At 56.0% G+C, this 16,518-nt stretch overlaps 9 protein-coding genes across 9 annotated transcripts; 6 read left to right on the top strand and 3 right to left on the bottom strand.

The window, feature by feature from the left end:
* The first annotated feature begins 318 nt into the window (after nt 1-318).
* On the top strand, nt 319-2,191 carry IWZ02DRAFT_6910 (permease for cytosine/purines, uracil, thiamine, allantoin-domain-containing protein). Its single transcript, XM_066771082.1, has 2 exons — nt 319-369; nt 588-2,191. Exon 2 carries the CDS (start codon nt 594-596, stop codon nt 2,157-2,159), a length of 1,566 nt encoding a protein of 521 aa, XP_066626849.1. The 5' UTR covers nt 319-369; nt 588-593; the 3' UTR covers nt 2,160-2,191.
* A 243-nt stretch (nt 2,192-2,434) lies between these two features.
* Nucleotides 2,435-3,326, bottom strand: IWZ02DRAFT_368707 (concanavalin A-like lectin/glucanase domain-containing protein; the record flags this gene model as incomplete). The annotated part of the gene is made up of 2 exons (XM_066764394.1): nt 2,435-2,913; nt 2,954-3,326. The coding sequence occupies 2 exons, from the start codon at nt 3,324-3,326 to the stop codon at nt 2,435-2,437; spliced, it is 852 nt and encodes a 283-aa protein (XP_066626848.1).
* Nucleotides 3,327-4,118: 792 nt separating this feature from the next.
* On the top strand, nt 4,119-5,281 carry IWZ02DRAFT_369080 (ER lumen protein retaining receptor-domain-containing protein; the record flags this gene model as incomplete). The annotated part of the gene is made up of 3 exons (XM_066764409.1): nt 4,119-4,221; nt 4,277-4,569; nt 4,625-5,281. The coding sequence occupies 3 exons, from the start codon at nt 4,119-4,121 to the stop codon at nt 5,279-5,281; spliced, it is 1,053 nt and encodes a 350-aa protein (XP_066626847.1).
* A 794-nt stretch (nt 5,282-6,075) lies between these two features.
* Nucleotides 6,076-7,208, top strand: IWZ02DRAFT_368452 (NADP-dependent oxidoreductase domain-containing protein; the record flags this gene model as incomplete). The annotated part of the gene is made up of 5 exons (XM_066764379.1): nt 6,076-6,167; nt 6,245-6,701; nt 6,752-6,823; nt 6,889-7,002; nt 7,056-7,208. 5 exons carry the CDS (start codon nt 6,076-6,078, stop codon nt 7,206-7,208), a joined length of 888 nt encoding a protein of 295 aa, XP_066626846.1.
* Nucleotides 7,209-7,386: 178 nt separating this feature from the next.
* On the top strand, nt 7,387-8,338 carry IWZ02DRAFT_6833 (uncharacterized protein). The gene has a single exon (XM_066771066.1). The coding sequence runs from the start codon at nt 7,630-7,632 to the stop codon at nt 8,227-8,229; it is 600 nt and encodes a 199-aa protein (XP_066626845.1). The 5' UTR covers nt 7,387-7,629; the 3' UTR covers nt 8,230-8,338.
* Nucleotides 8,339-8,608: 270 nt separating this feature from the next.
* IWZ02DRAFT_486396 (LicD family-domain-containing protein) lies at nt 8,609-9,616 on the top strand (the record flags this gene model as incomplete). The annotated part of the gene is made up of 3 exons (XM_066769256.1): nt 8,609-8,797; nt 8,853-9,502; nt 9,553-9,616. The coding sequence occupies 3 exons, from the start codon at nt 8,609-8,611 to the stop codon at nt 9,614-9,616; spliced, it is 903 nt and encodes a 300-aa protein (XP_066626844.1).
* Nucleotides 9,617-10,892: 1,276 nt separating this feature from the next.
* IWZ02DRAFT_486395 (kinase-like domain-containing protein) lies at nt 10,893-11,855 on the top strand (the record flags this gene model as incomplete). Its single annotated transcript, XM_066769255.1, has 2 exons — nt 10,893-10,971; nt 11,071-11,855. 2 exons carry the CDS (start codon nt 10,893-10,895, stop codon nt 11,853-11,855), a joined length of 864 nt encoding a protein of 287 aa, XP_066626843.1.
* Nucleotides 11,856-11,885: 30 nt separating this feature from the next.
* On the bottom strand, nt 11,886-12,426 carry IWZ02DRAFT_6743 (uncharacterized protein). Its single transcript, XM_066771052.1, has one exon. It carries the CDS (start codon nt 12,352-12,354, stop codon nt 11,917-11,919), a length of 438 nt encoding a protein of 145 aa, XP_066626842.1. The 5' UTR covers nt 12,355-12,426; the 3' UTR covers nt 11,886-11,916.
* Nucleotides 12,427-13,392: 966 nt separating this feature from the next.
* IWZ02DRAFT_368435 (Isochorismatase-like protein) lies at nt 13,393-14,259 on the bottom strand (the record flags this gene model as incomplete). The annotated part of the gene is made up of 2 exons (XM_066764376.1): nt 13,393-14,070; nt 14,182-14,259. 2 exons carry the CDS (start codon nt 14,257-14,259, stop codon nt 13,393-13,395), a joined length of 756 nt encoding a protein of 251 aa, XP_066626841.1.
* Nucleotides 14,260-16,518: the final 2,259 nt, after the last annotated feature.

Here is a 16,518-nt window from a genome sequence, read left to right as displayed (position 1 = left end):
CTAGAGCGCATTCGGTACACACCTTTTGGTGTGTTGTTGTATCGTTGCAGGGCATCTCGGAGATCGCTTGATCGACGGAGATCTCTTATGCACAGATAGCTCTATGCCTAGTGCCGGGCCGGTACCGGAGAATTTCTCTGTTTCGTCTCCCATGACAAGACCTTCCCGTCTGATTCATGTCACTGCAAGCCGTACAGCTGTCAGCCGACGAGAAAAGCTTGTGGCCTTTACATCGCCTGCGGCGCATTCTTCCAGAAAATATTTCTGTATTTTGCCGACGGAGTTGCTCCTCTCGATTTGACTACAACCCAAAGTACGACCTAGAAGGCAGGATGCAGACCAATCGCCCTATGAAGCTTTCGGATCAAGGTATCTAAAGGTAGCATCAGCATGAGACCGGTGTTCGATGGCTCTGCCGCGTGTTACACTCTCTCCAGCGCTCTCTCAGCTGTAGGAGTCGTGGCTCGGGTACAGAACCGTCGTTCTGAGAGATACGGTTGAACTTGATCTAGACAATTCTAGCGAAAGGACGCATGCTGCGCGCTTCCCCACTGCCATTTTGAGTCCTACAAGCTGACTGTTTCCAGGGTGCAATGAGCAGCCTTCGCGTACCCGGGGCGCCGGATGCTGAAAAAGGTGTCTTGCCTTGTCTGCCTATGCCGGACAAGACGCCCTCAGCGACCGACTACAAAGACGCCTCGCCCCCAGCTACCGCTGAGAAGGGCAAGAGCTGGATCACGACTGTCGAGGCCACCTTGACGGAATACAACTTCGAAACCCGCGGAATCCAGCGCGTCGAGGAGCACGAACGACATGACTTGCGAACTCTGGGATATTCGCATGTTGCCATCCTGTGGTTTGCAATCAACCTCGCGGCCAATAACATTACGCTTGGTATGCTCGGTCCAGCAGTATACTCTCTCGGCTTCAAGGACAGCTGCCTCTGTGCAGTTTTCGGAATGATGGTCGGCTGCTTGGCCACCTCTTACACTGCCATCTTTGGTCCCCGTTCCGGCAACAGGACCATGATATTCTCACGATACACGATGGGATGGTTCCCGTCCAGAGTTGTCGTTGTGCTCAACATAATCGTATTGCTCGGCTATTCTCTTATCGACTGCGTGGTAGCAGGCCAGGTCCTCTCTCACGTCTCATCTTCAAACATGTCCATCGTCGTAGGCATCGTAATTGTGGCCATCGTGACTTGGTTCGTCACGACGTTTGGCTATTCCGTCTTTCACCACTACGAGAGGTACGCGTGGTTTCCGCAACTCGTGGTGCTCAGCATCCTGGCAGGTGTCGCGGGGCCCAAATTCGACATCTCCACGCCGTCTTCGGCTCCCGACACGCGCACTCTGATCGGGAACCGCATCTCGTTTTTCTCACTCTGCCTCTCTGCAGCGGTGACCTACTCGGGCGAAGCAGGCGACTACCTCGTCTACTATCCTTCCAACACGCCGGGCTGGAAAGTCTTTGCCGTGACCTTTACAGGCCTTACATCCAGCTTCACCATGGTTTACATCCTCGGCATCGGTCTCGCGAGCGGCATCAAGAACCATCAGGAATGGGGTGCCGCCTACGAGACGTCGCAAGGAGCTTTGATCGTCGAAGCCTTTGCGCCCCTCGGCGGCTTTGGCAAATTCTGCGGCGTCGTCATCGCGCTCGGTCTCATCTCCAACCTCATTCCGCCCACGTACAGCGCCGGCGTGGACGTGCAAATCCTGGGATCGTGGGCCGAGCGCGTGCCTCGGGCGCTGTGGAACACGGCTGGCGTCATCATCTACACCGTTTGCGCCGCCGTCGGTCGCGCCCATCTCTCTGACATTTTTACGAATTTCCTTGCCCTCATGGGCTACTGGGTCAGCATCTGGATTGCTCTGACGTTGGAAGAGCATGTTCTGTTTCGATGGAAGAACGGCTTTGACTGGACAGCGTGGAACAAGAAGGATAGGCTGCCGAATGGATACGCCGCTTTCACCGCGTTTGTTGTCGGTTGGGTCGGCGCAATCATGTGCATGGCTCAGGCGTGGTACATTGGGCCCATCGCACGACAGATTGGTCAGGATGGAGGAGACTTGGGGAATTACGTCGGCTTTGGCTTCGCAGCCGCAGTGTATCCACCGCTCAGGTGGTTGGAGATTAAGAAATTTGAGAGGTGATTGAAACAAAGTTGGATCTGAGCGTTGGAGTTAGCTATCGTAAACTGCCAGTTTGGGAAACAAGTCAATTAAAGGTTGTCATGCGGCCGCTACGGACGATGGTTCCCGACAACCTCGTCAATATGCTTATTCCATGAGGGTTGAAAGTGTTTCTTTGAGCAAGGAGATAATTACGTATATGAAAAGGGGAACCATTCAGCGCGCTCAGCAAGCCGACGCATATTTGACCGCTCGGCTTGAGAAACGTTAAATGTAGAAGACTTGGCACCGTCGCTCTACGGACTTCCATGGCCTCTCATTCCCCCGTGTCCTTCTCGCGATCCTCCTACGCGCTTCTTATTAGTTTTCGGGGCACCCGTTACAACCTTCATGTCGATTGTCGCATCAGTGGTGACGGTACCCCAGAAGGGCTCGACTCCGCCATTGACCACATTCAACCAGGTCGTATCTGGCGGGAAAAGCTTGGCCTGAGCAGCCAACGCCAACAACCAGTGCTTTGTATTTCCTGAGAAGCTGTCGCTGTATTGCTTCTCTGCCAACAGGCTGGTGACAGTGATGCCAGTGTCTGTGTTAACACCTTGATACATGTTCCAAGAGCGTTCAAAAACATTGATCTTTTGTCGCACGCCATGTTCGAAGCCGATCGGGACCTGGTCGTTCTTCCAGGTCAACCAGAGCATGAGTTCCTGCGCTTGGCCTGGGGTCTTGGAGTCGCCCTTCTTCGGACCGACCATGTAGTCCAAGACAACGTTGCCTTCAAAATGTCAGCACTGGTCGAGCAGTGGGAGGGTGACACTTGCCCTTGAAGTCTTCGGTCGAAAAACTCCATTTGTAGCTGACAGGAATATGGGTGATTTCGCTCAACTGACGTTCGCTTCCTTCAATAGTAAGGCCAACGAAAGAGTACCCCTTGACGGTATCCGGATTATGTGGTGGGTTGGCCAGATTCCATTTGCTGTACCAGTTGATGGCACTGCCGGCCAGGCTCTTGTACACAGTACACACGCTCCCAACCTTGATGTCCTGCTTGTTGTACATCATGTTGAAGACGACGTACTCTGTGTCTGGAATGACCTCGAAGTCATTTTTGTGCTTGTCACTGCAGTGCCGCTTCTTGCCGGGATTATTCTGACGGGGCTCGAGGGATCTCTCATTCGATCTGCGCATCAAAGAAACCGGAGACGCAGCAGAGGATGCCACGAAAAGCAGCAAATGAATGACTAGAAGTTTGAAAGAACGCATGATGGGGTAACGAGTGGTCATAGGGTCGGCGATTATTTAGTTGACCTTGAGAAAGACCGCTTCTAATAGCTGAGCACCGAACTATCCTGGTACTTTTGCTTAAATCATTCAGATCAGGCTCCTGACCCTCTAGCCTGGTTGACATAAATGAAGCATCTAGGGTCGCGTGACACTACTGGGAAATGTCGGTCAAACGTTCGACCTTGATTGGCGGCCTGAGACCAGTGAAACGGTCGTGGCGCTCGTTCTCGGGTTCCATAAATCGTCACTTTAGAGCAATTTAGCATCAAGGTTTTTCAAATGGTAAAAACAGGTGTTCCGGACATCTGCGGCAAAACAGCTCTCGCAGGGCACGCCGGATGTAGGCGCGAGGCACGTAGAAATGTAGAAGGAGCTTGATTTTGGTCATTATATGGCGACTGGGCGATCTGGCTGAATGAGTCGCAGGTTGATGACGAGAGGGACGCTTGTCTGCGGACGAGCGTGTAGTGGAGCAGTGACAACCCTGAGGCACACAAGGGGCAGCCCTGTGGGGCTTGGCGTCGAAGGGCTGACTAACGGCGCACGTTCCCATTCCCGGTCGGGGGTTGCACTGTGCTGCTAGCTGTCTGCATGACCTCAGAGCCGGCCGGCCAAACAACACCACCTCGCAAGGGAGCTCCGTGCTGTTGAGCTCTGCTCTAGCTCCCCGCTGCACCCCACGCCTCGACCGTCGCCATGGCTTTCAACTTCAACATCTTTCGCATCCTGGGCGATCTGTCCCATGCCATCTCGCATATGATACTCATCGCCGTGATACATTCCAACCGCAGCGCAGAGGGTATGTCGACGCGCGCCCGCCGTATGCTCGAGCTAACGCGCTTCTTTCCCCCCAGGCGTCTCCCTACTTACGCAGATACTCTACGTCGTCGTCTTCTGCACTCGCTATGTCGACCTCTTCTACACCCCCATCTTCAACGACTGGCATCGCTGGTGGAACTTTGTCCTCAAAATATACTTCATCGTAACCTCGTCCTACACCGTCTTCATCATGATGCGGGTATTCGCCAGAACGCGAGAGAGAGAAAAGGCCGTGAAGCTGGGCATGTCCGCGCTTGGCGGAAGTCTTATCCTGACGCCCCTCACAACCTTGATCTTTCGGAAGTGGCACCCTTTCACTTTCGCGGAGGTTAGTACTCACATGCAACGGACATCTCCGGATCGCTCTAAAATTGCCTGACTAGAACCTCTGGGTTTTTTCAATCATCCTGGAATCCGTCTGCGTCCTGCCGCAGCTCATGCTTCTCCGCCAAACCACTGTGCCGACCGTCATCGACTCGTTCTATCTCGTGACCCTTGGATCTTACCGCGGGTTCTATATCCTGAACTGGCTAGTCCGAGGCTTTGGGCCAGAGCACAATTTCGATCCTGTACGGACCATCTACGGCATCGTTCAGACGGCGCTCTACATTGACTTTGCTTGGGTGTACTGGACGAGACAGCGGGTAAAGCTTCGGGGTGGTGGCGTTGTCGACAGCGACGACTTGTCGCGCGGTTGGCTGGTGGGACGTTTCTTGGGACGCAAGAGCACCGACGCCGACCGCCACGATGACTACGAGTACGACGCCGAGGCTGGCGGCGAGAATGCCCCGGCGCGATCGCGCAACTCCAAGTGGGGAGCAAGGGGCATCTCAGTATCGGCTGACGACACTTTGGACCCCAACGGAGAAGCTTCGCAGCCCCTTGCAGATCCGGCAGCTTTTGAAGACGAAGATAGCGAAGACGAGGGCGACGTGACCAACAAGAAGAACCAGACGCGTGCGTCAGGGGAACGCGAGCGCGATCACGAGCACGAAAGCGGAGTCAGCAACGGTGTGGAGTGGAGGGAGGAGCGTGACTAAGTTGATTTTGGAAAGGTGTGGTGTTTTAATCCTGAGATTTGGGCTGGAGTTTGGATGGGTATATTGGGTATCCTTCCTCACGACTGAACCATGTATGAGCTGGAGTTGACGAAACGGGATAGATGGACTACCTACAATACGACCACCACTTGGTTGTCCCTTGGCATATTCATCTTGACTAAAATCTGGGCAACCTACAGCAAAGCATGTTCGACCTGCTGCGGCGCGGACTTGCGTGCTATCCGGGACCATTGCTTAATATTGAATGCACCATGTGAGATGACTCGAAGTCCATTTCATTTGGACTTAGTATGCTCTTCGTACATGCAGGGGACTGCTACTTTGCAACCTAACCGCGGAGAAGACCCACAGAATAGAGCTTTAGCCAGGCAAAAGTAGCGGAGTTATTGAACCTTGAGATACTCGCCGTTGATCCTCGCCCGCTTACGTCACCACAACCACCACCACTTTCGACATTCCGATCGCAACCACACCGCTCCGCGCGATGCATCGCAAAAGTCGGCGCAAACCTACCTACTTTACATTACCTACGTCCCGCCTCTGTCTGCATCTCGGCCTTCCTGCACGCCTGCTGCTGCCGCCGCGGCTGCATGTATCACACCGCCGCCACAAACGCATCTGCGCGCTCGCTCTCGGGCCCCGCCTGCATCGGCAGACTTTCTACAATCCGACCGCGACCTCCTGCAGCGCCTCTCGCCCACGGGCCCAACATCGCAAAGAGCAAGTCGATTACGCGCGGGGTCACTGCGAGGAGGAGTAGCACAGTCGCTGGAATGGCGAACAAGGCGCCATTGGGCATCGGATCGACGTACCGGTTGAAGTCGGGATTCGATATTCCTGTTCTGGGGTTTGGCGTGTATCAGACGTGCGTATAGTACCAACAGGGCAACACACATGATCAATCTTATCCCATACCGAACGCTCATGCTGGTATTGATGCAGGCCAGCCGCCGACTGCGAAGACCTCGTTCAGCACGCCATCAGCGTCGGCTACCGGCACGTCGACAGCGCGCGCGCATACCGCAACGAGGAAGGCTGCGCGCGCAGCCTCGTCTCTGGCGACGCTGCCAAACGCATCCCGCGCTCTGAGCTTTTCTTCACCACCAAGGTGCATCCGCGCGCCATGTCGTATGCGTCGGCGCGGGCCGATGTCGAGGCGACGCTGGCGGGGTGTTCGGAGCTCGAAGGGTACGTCGACTTGTATCTGCTGCATGCTCCGTATGGCGGGATAAAGGCGCGACTGGGGGCGTGGCAGGCGCTGGTCGAGGCAGTAGGGGAGGGCAAGGTGAGAAGCATTGGCGTGAGTAATTATGGTGTGCATCATTTGGAGGAGCTGGAGGCGTACATGCATGGGCGGAAGGAGAGGGGAGAAGAGAGCGGGGTCCTGAGCGTCAATCAGGTGCGTGCTTCTGAGTCTGGGGAAGATGGACGGCGGCTGATCAGGGACAGGTCGAGTTGCATCCGTGGCTCGCGCGCGACGACGTTGTGCGCTGGTGTAGGGATAGGGGGGTCCTGCTCGAGGTAAGTCGGCTTGGGGCTGCGTCATTGGATCGGCCGCGCTTATACGTGAGTGGTGCTGCGGATAGGCCTATTCGCCGCTGGTCAGGGCGACCAGGAACGACGAACCGATTTTGACCAAGTTGGCGAAGAAGCACGAAAAGACGACGGCGCAGATCTTGCTGCGGTGGAGCTTGCAAAAGGTGCCCGTAATCTCTCCTCCGCACCGAACACGGCTAAAGAAAAACAACGGCAGGGTTTCGTGCCGTTGCCGAAAACGGTGAGCAAGGCGCGCATTGAGGAAAACGCCGCCTTGTTTGATTTCGAGCTCGACAAAGACGACATGGCCAAACTTGATACGGGGTCGTACGAGCCGTGTACGTGGGACCCGACGGTCAGTAGGGACTGATGGGCGAAAGGGGAGGGGCGTTGGGGGCTGAAGCTTGAGTGTGCGCCACGAGTCTTTCTAAAGGCGCGGGCCGCGAGGCTGTGCTGCGCCTGGGGTGGTGTTTGTGGTTGTCTTGACGGGTGTTCGGCATGTTAGCTCAAGGTGGTCACCGCTGGGTGGGTAGCAGTAGAAGATGTTTTGAACGGTAGGTCTTGCGAGGGATGGAACCGAGACATGGTGTCAACTGATGGAGCGGTGGCGACAAGTACAGCGGATGGTACTCTAGAGAGGGACGAGGTGACGTGGGAAGATGGGACTGACGTCTCTCAAATCGAGGGCGACAAGGAGCCGGATTCGGAGGATGGTCGACGGAAGAATCCAGGGCCTAGCTGCAAAGGGCTTCGGGTGAGGGCAATAGGCTGGTGATGGTGCCGCGTCAGCGATGACAGTCGGGCTGGCGGGCGAGACGCCGGAAGGGATGACGAGGGATTGGATGACAGAGCAGAGGTGCGACGGAGCGAGGGATGTCGGCAAAGCGAGACAGATTGTCGGAGAGCCGTTTTGCTCGACGGTTTGCCTCCCGTTGCAGGGCAGCAAGCAGACGGGGGAGAACCTGGGAGAAGCATTTGGTTTGGATTGGATTCCGGGTCACCGTCGCCGTCGCCGTCGCCGTCGCCGTCAGTCTCCTCGCGGCGCGACCCCCAAAAGCTTGGTAAAAGCTTGGCCCTGGAGCCGCGCGGCCACGAAAAAAACATGGCGACGACCGCGTCCGCCCAGAACGCCCAGCTGCCGTTCCCTGCTCTCAAAAACGCCGAGCAACTATTTCAGTCGCTCTGCTTGCATTGCGTGCCTGACGAGACGCACCAAGCGAAAGTGCATCCCCCAGTTTTGCTGTGGGTACGTCCCGGTCTTCAGACGCCGATGCACCGCGACCGCAGGCGCTGATGCCATCTCGGCCTCGGGCATCCATCGTGCCGTCGCGCAAGCTTTTTGCCGTCAGGAGGAGTCGGCTTGGATCATACATGCAGACAGAGATGGCTAGTGCTAGCAGTAATGTAATTTGCGTTGGATTGCAGCTCTGGTGGCTGCGGTGCAGACCTAAGGCGCCGAGCCAACGGGTCCCCTGGCTGTGACGATTGGGTCGACGCACCGCGCACAGAAGCCTCGACCACCCATCCACTTCTACCAGTCCACTGACTGCCGACGGCCCACGCACGCTCCGCATTGCCAACTTAAGACTGCACCTGCAGCCTCGTCTCGCTCCGGCAACCTCTCACACGACCGACCTTTCTACTCCGTACCCTACATCCCCTCCCTCCCTCCCTCTTGCTCTTCTCTTTCCATACCATGCTGTTGGCCCGATAGCCGCTGCTCCATCGTTGCCATCATCACCACCACCACCACCACCACCATCTCCAGCCATGTTTACCCGCCTCTCGCTGTTGCTTGCGCTGCTCGCCGCCTGCATCGCCTTCGTCCACGCTGCTCCCACAACCATCCCTAGGCTCCAGAAGCGCGACGCAGACTTTCTCAGCGTCAAGACCAAGAATCGCAAGGACCATTCGGGCAAAAAGGGCGATCCCGCCGACAAGTACTTTCACGAATCAACGGTACGGTTACCAGTCCCTCTCCGCCCCAACAGACCCTGACCGCGCCGTGATACAGTTCCACCCGCATTATGACGGCCGCTTTGCAGAGACGACCCTGTCTTATGATGACCGCCTCTCCAACCTGACCGCCCTCGTCCAGACCTACCTCTCGACCATGCACGACATTGGCGCCGAAACGTGGATCATGCACGGCTCTCTGCTGGGCTGGTGGTGGAATCGCAAGATCATGCCCTGGGACACGGATATCGACGTCCAAATCTCGGAGCAAAGCATGCACTACCTGGCCTCGTACTACAACATGAGCGTCCACCACTTCAACATCCCCGGCACCGACAAGAGCCGCGACTACATGATTGAGGTCAACCCCCACTACACGAACGGCTCGACCAAGGACTGGCTCAACGTCATCGACGCCCGCTGGATCGACACCGACACGGGTCTCTTCATCGACATTACAACGGTCCGCCACGACAAGGAGCGCGAGGAAAACGGCCAGGCGGGCTGGATGTACTGCAAGGACAAGCACCACTTCCGCTTCGACGACATTTTTCCGCTGCGCGACAGCACGTTTGAAAACATGCCCGTCAAGATTCCGTTTGCGTACCAGGCGCTGCTGCAAGAAGAGTACGGCTCCAGGAGCTTGACCAACACGCGCTACGAGGGGCATCGCTTCGACCAAACCGAGATGAAGTGGATACCGCTCAAGTAAGCTTCAGTCCCTGATCCGGCGCATTCTTGCCGCTAACATTCGACAGCTCTTACTGCTCCACGCACAAGAATGAGTGTCGTTCCGGAACCCACCAAGGCGGCGGCGACTGATGAACACGCGGCCCTTCATTCCACTATAAATCCTGGATTTGTGGAGCCCTCCTGCCCCGTCATTCCAACGGCCAGGGATTCCGCAGTCGAACGATGCGCCCGGCACACTCGCCGTTCCCATCCTCGGACTTGAGTGCGGACCCGAGTTTGTCGATGGTTGGCCTCACAGTGACCCACCACCACCGCCTTGGACGAAAACATCACCACCACGAATAATCACCGCTTCGACCGCAGCCCAGCGCGTTCCTGATCCCTGTACATACCACGACGTTTTCGACACAACTTTTTCTCTCCCCGGCGTACAGCAGCAGCAGCAGCAGCAGCACAAGTTTAGACTGACGGCATTGCACGGCGTTTCCTTTGCGGAGTTTTGTCACTGGAATTTTTGCGTCTGGCGACGGCGAATAAACGAGCATAGCATTTTCCGCTTTTGGCAGATGGCGAATTCCTCTGCCGCAGATGAGACACGGCCAGAAAGAGAGGACGAGTAACAATATAAAAGAGAGAGAGAAGAGAGATTGAGAAACGGCGCAGCGACTTGGACGGCGCGACCGAAGGCCTGCAAACATGCACCACGCACGGTTCGTTCTGGCACGCGAGCTATGGGGCATCTTTCTTTGCTCCCGTCGCCTCTCGCGCGGGCTCTGCGCTCGCTCGTTCAACCAACTAACCAAAACTTCTTGGATATATCACAGCTATAGCGCGCGTACAAAAGCGAGATAGATACCCGCCCCACCACCTAAACTCCAACATGTGGTGTGGCCGAAGTAATATATAAATGTAAAATTAAAAATGGGCCAACCTACCTACTTACTGTCTACCTACCTCTTCCACTGATCTACTGTACTGAGTTGTTTGTGCGAGATGTGATAGGATGCGACTGGGCGCCCGCGAAAAAACAAACAAACGCATAAGCATGAAGCTTTAAGCATAATGTTTTTCACTTGCCGTCCGGCCGGCCGGCCGGCCGATCGGCTGCTAGTGTTTTCATTTTCCGTTTTTTGTTTCCTCAAAAGGTCGTTGGAGAGGAGAAACGCATTGGAAACGTGAATCCTGTTGACGCACCAGGCAGGTGGGAAGCGGCGGCGGGAGATAGACGCGCGCTAAGAGGGGCCCCGATAAGGTTAGCTTGGCCATGTAAGCGCCGCCGCAGCTTCATGTTGGACGTCAACTCCAACCTCACCTGCGACTCACTCGCTTCATGTGCACCTCGACACTCTGCTCATAGTTACAAAGCTCTCCGTTTCAACTTGTCTACGTCCCATCATTATCCATCATGGGAACTCCCGACCCAGAAGGGCAGCAACCGGCAGCAGCAGCATCATCATCATCATCATCATCACAAGATGCCTCAGGTACGTATCCGATGGCGCATAAAAACGTAGCAAAGAACGAGTCCCTCCTCGTTCACCTCGCCTTCCCCGACCACACTCATCTAACACGCACGCGCCCAGAAACTCGCATCTTCCTCGAAGGCCACGGCTGCCGCGTCGAGCGACGGCCCGGCAATCTCGTCGTCAAGTACGGCAGGAGCGTGACCAACGCCGAGCGCTTCGCCCTCGCCCACGCCAACACGCTCAACATCCCCGTCCCGCGGCTGCATGACGACCTGCCAGCGCCCGCCACGGACAACAACGGGCAGCCCACCATTCTAGGCAGCGACGGCGTCGCCATCTGGATGGACTACGTGCCAGGCGACTTGCTGGAAGACGTGTGGCCCACGATGACGGACGCGCAAAAGATGGACATTGCGATGCAGCTGCGCGCCATCTTGGACGAGATGCGGCGGCAGACGAGCCCGACGGGCGTCATTGCGGCGTGCGACGGCGGCAAGCTGACGGATCGCCGCACGTACATCCCGGAAGAGGGCGGGCCGTTCGCGGACGAGGCCGCCTTCAACGATTTCCAGCTCGACGGCCTGTTCAAACCGACGCCTCACGTCATGCGGGATGCGCTGACCCAAGTAGTGCAGTCGCGTTGGAAGAACCATAGGGTCGTCTTCTCACATTGCGATTTGACAAAGCACAACATCATTATCGACAAGGAAAGCAATCGCATTCGGGGACTGATCGACTGGGAATATGCTGGCTGGTTTCCTGAGCATTGGGAGTACCTCAAGTTCATCGACATGAGTGCGCAAAACAGGGATTGGAGAGACTATGCGCCGTACATTTTCTCTGAGCAGTATCTCGACGAGCTCATTGTCTTTCAGGCTCTCAAGCGCTGGCAAAGACCATGAGTTGCTTTGTCTTGAGGGCTCTCCATTTACCCATAGTGTCAGCCCTATCGATAGGCTTGTTTCAACGCTCAGACTCATGCTCTGCCTCCATCGTGGCATCAATCATTCCGTCCACGCCCTTCGTATATTCGCCTTCTGACAATTGGTTCGCCCCTTTCAGTCTTTGCAGTGCATTTTCCACCCACACTTGGCAGTTGAATTCTGGATCCGAATTGTTGATGGGCGTCTCGGAGATCAATTCAACAAGCCGAGGCTTCGTCATGGGAAATCGAATTTGACCAACGTCTACTTCCTTGGCAAAGCTGCGGCTGAGCCTAGGATCGCGATTGCTCATAGTCTCCAAGCGGAACGCGTACCGAGACCCGGTGGCGTGAATCATGATAGACTGGGTTTTGTCTGCAAAAGTGAACAACAGAGCTGTGTGGCGATATTTCTGCCAGTCGAGGGGTTCGCCCCTGAAAATGATGATGCTGACGTGGACGGTGGTTTCGGTGGCCATGGTATCTGAAGAGCATTATTAGCTTTCTGACCAGCTTTTTTTTTTTTTTTTTCCTTCCAAAAGTCGAGGAGAACTACCTTTGTTCGATTCTGAAGAGAGTGGTTGTCTACTGGCACACTGAGGGCCAGCCAGCTCACATAAATACCAGAGTGGCCGCTTCTGTGCCGCACAACGCATGAGGTGGCAATATTGATAATCATGCATGCCGGCGCTTACGCTTGCGCAGTTGTGCTGTTTCTCGACATGTCCCCGAGGCGAAGGCCAATGACGAGGCTCGAAGGAGGCCCAAGTCGGAACCAAAGCGGATTCCTTCGCCAAGTGTAGCGGCAGCAGGCTGCTGGTGGTGAGCACTCCTCTGAGACGAGCGGCTACGTGAATCCCATTCGCAGCATCGTCTTTTCATATGTCAAGCAGACGGCGTTGGCGTCGGCGTTGGCGTTGGTGTAAAACAAGCAGGCTAGGGGCCAGATGCATCAGCCAACAGATCTCTCGCTGGGCCTCGTTATAAGTCGTTTCGATTGGAGACAGGATTCAAGCCCAGAATCTGCGAAGCCTGACCGGTTTTGTTTTCGTTGGTCTGCTTGCCAACGCTAAGGGGGCAAATCTCCTTCCGCAATATGTTGGCGTGTACAGCTGTGCAAGGTGCACGTCAAATTATTAGTTGCTTCGCTATCTGGGAGGAAGACATCAAAGCACCAGTCGATGCCAGTCTCTCAGTGAAGGATGTAGAAGCGACCATGCTGATGTTGACGAGTGAGGGTGACAACAGTTCCGATCACGAGGGATGAGCGAGCTGTCTGATAGTGAAACGGAAGTGGGATGGAGAACGTAGAGCTGTGTCGTGAGTAAGTGTCGTAGGGCAGGCGGGAAGTTTCCAAGGCCAAGAGGTTGGCGGAGGGGCGGGACGGAGGTGTGGAGCGGGAGCGTCTTGGGAGCGGACGGGTAAAAAGGGCGTCGTGCCGGGGAATCAGTAAACAGACAGTGAGGTTGGATGGGCTGAATGGCATTATCCGTCTCTTCATTCTCACCTCAAGGGTATCATAGTTCCGCTCGAGAAATTCTCTCATGCAGTCTTGTCTTGTCCTTGCCAGTCAGTGCCTTGACCCTGCCCACCTCTTCTCCGTCAACGCTCGCGAATTGCACTCCCTTGGCTTCCATCTCTTGCTTCACTTGGTCCCACTTGTCTGGGTCAACCGCTTTGGTTGCTTCCTCAAGGACCCACGTCCGCCATCCGCGCTCTGCAGCATCCTCAGCCGTGTATCTGACGCAATAGTCCATGGCCAGGCCAGTCACAAACACGTCTGTGATGCCATGCTCCTTCAACCGCTCCTCCAACCCGCTCTTCGCGACGCACGGTGCGCGAAAGGGATCTGCGAATGCACTGTACATCTCGACGCGGTCATCCTGGCCCTTTTCGACGACAGCGTCGAGCGCAGCGGCATCGAGCTCAGGGAGCAACTCCGCACCGGGCGTCCCCTGCACACAATGCGGGGGCCACAGGCGCGAGGAATAGGTCTCGGAGGCATTGAGCGGGTTGACGATGGTGACGGAGCTGGCAAAGGGGACGTTGTTGGGCGGGGCGTGGTTCGATGCAAACGAGATGTGCGAGGGCGGGTGGAAGTCTTTGGTCGCGACCTTTAGCGCAAAGGGCAGGCGGAGAAGCGCGTTGATGGGCGTGACGACGCGGTGGCTGTTGGGCACGGCGAGGGCGCCGTTCTTTGTGGGTGCATTGTCAGCGATGGACGTTGGTGGTGGTGGCGGGCGATGACGGGGTGGAGGGGACGGGAGTGCGGGGGTGATGTGAGGGGCGCGCGCCGGCCGACTTACGGGCGGACAAAAGTCTTCCTGCACGTCGACGACGAGGAGGGCGGGCACGAAGCTGGTGTCGCGTGAGCCGTTGGCCATGTTGCAGGGCGACCTCGGCGGTGAATTGTAGCAGCGGCGGCGGCGGCGGCGGTGGTGGTGAGGCAGTGGTGGTGTTGAGGCGGCGAGCGGTCCAGGCCAGGCCCGGGCGCAGGGCGGACTAGGCGCCACGCGATCGGTGGTGGTTCTCTACACTGCACACGAGATGGAGCACCAAACGGCAGTGTCAGATGGTCTTTTTTGCACCGTGGACCCCTCGACGGGAAGACAGGGCCAAGCGCACACCAAGAAAGTCAGTCTTTCTATTGTGAAATAATTCCGTCAAGGTCCGCCTGGGACCGAGCTGCTGGCGCCGACGCGGCGTCAGACTAGCAATCCATCATCTCCATCATCTTCCTTCAGCGTCATTGACTGGCACCTAGCACGTCGGCTGTCGTCAGTCGCGGTGCTCATTTGAACACTGCAGCAGCACTGGAGCGCGCGGGCCACAAACCCGTCCGTGGCCTCTGGCGATTGTCGAGCCAAGAACTGGGGCATTTGTGTATCGTCACGACCTGCACCCGAATTATATTGCTGCGGCCGATTTGGGAAAGGATGGCAAGTCGCATTGTCTGGGGGGGGGGGGGGGGGGGGGGCCCTTGACTAACCCCAGTGCGGCCCAAGCCTGAACCTTGCCTCCCGGCGATAAGTCCCCCTAGCAAACTTTCGGTCTCGCACGGCGTTAAGCACTAACACGGACGCCTCTTCCACCGAAATGCACACGCTGCCATTATAAAGAGAACCGCTGACCCACTTCATTGTCCATCCCCACAGTCGACCAAGTTCTCTCCAACAACAAGAAACGATATCAAACCACAATCATCATGTCTCAAACACAAACAGTTGCCCCGCAGACTATCAAGGTGGCTGCCTCCAGCCCCCTCCCTTGTGCAACCCTCTCTGCCAAATCAGAGCAATCTGACAACCAATACGTCTTCATCCCCAACCTCCACGGCTGCCAAGCAGTCAAGATCCGGCTCGACATTTTCCTCTTGGCCGCCGAGGAGGACGAGGAGGAAGAGGAGCGCATCTACGCCGCCCACAACCACTCGCGGCACCTCTCGACTTGCTCCTCCATGTCCGACTTTTCCATCACATCGGCCAACGAGCTGCCCCTCATCAACCATGAGTGAGCTGCTTCGCAGCCGTCGTCATTGCATTGGCGACCTCGTTCGCTGAAAAGCCCGGGGCCCCCTTCGACGACACATCACTGTTGTACAAACCTTGTACCTCACACTTCCCTCGCTGAGGGAATTTCGAGTCCGGGTCAATCGGTCAGGAGTCATGGGATTTTGATACCAATCGGACAGACGACAGACCTCGGGAATCGCTCTCCTTTCCGAACGGCTTCTGTCGTTGTCAGCGAACATTGAATCGCCGCCAAGTTATCACCACATTTTATGCTCTGGAAACTAAAAACCAAGACGGATGAGCTTTGAAGACACGAGTCGCGAGTGGCTTGGAACACAGCTACTCGGGAAGAAGAACCAAAGGCATCGGGTAATTATGACGCTGGTCGATCTGGGGCAAGAGTGTTTGATGAACAACCCGTTGCTCATTGCATAGATCGAACGGGATTTTTGCCTCAGGCGGAGGCAAGGGTGAAAGAAAGATTTGAGTTGAGCCAAAGCAAGATCTATGGCTCACGACAAGCAGCCAGCAGCGGCGCTGTCTTCGGCGTGTTGGGGAAGGAAAAGCATCCCGTCTCACACCGCTCCAACTAAAAACTCTCACTGTAATGTCTAAAGCAAACAGACTTCTGTCGTCTTCTCTGTCGGAAAACTTTGTAATTCAACAACTTCAACCATTCTTACTCGAACAATGACCTGAGTCTTATCTTGCTGAACCGTGAATCTTGCACGTGTTGCACTTGGGCTCTCCAAAGGCATCTTCCACAGTGAATCAAGATCTATCATCACATGTCAGTTTCTCCTCTTTTGGATTTGCATAGGCAGTTGACCGCTACCTACATACTTATCCCTTGGCCGCTAAAAGACAGTAACTACAGTCCCTGATCTTCAGCGCGGCGCCAGCTCACCCGCCCGCTCTCAGCCGCACCCTTTCTCCAGTGCGCCCGCCCACACGCATCCTGGTTTGACATACTTCCCGCTCTCTCCGCCGCGCATCTCAACCATGTGGTCCATGGTACCTGCCAATCACTTCTTCATCAAAGTAAGTACAATACAGTAAGTACCCCATCGCCCCTCTGGCAGGATGAGTTGAGACCAGAAATGACCCTGATATTAATGCTGCGAACATAGG

Source organism: Phyllosticta citriasiana (assembly GCF_038021145.1).
Source record: "Phyllosticta citriasiana strain CBS 120426 chromosome Unknown IWZ02scaffold_1, whole genome shotgun sequence".
NCBI lineage: Eukaryota > Fungi > Ascomycota > Dothideomycetes > Botryosphaeriales > Phyllostictaceae > Phyllosticta > Phyllosticta citriasiana.
Note: the sequence above shows the minus strand (reverse complement) of the source record. Positions and strands in the feature narration are given on the sequence as shown.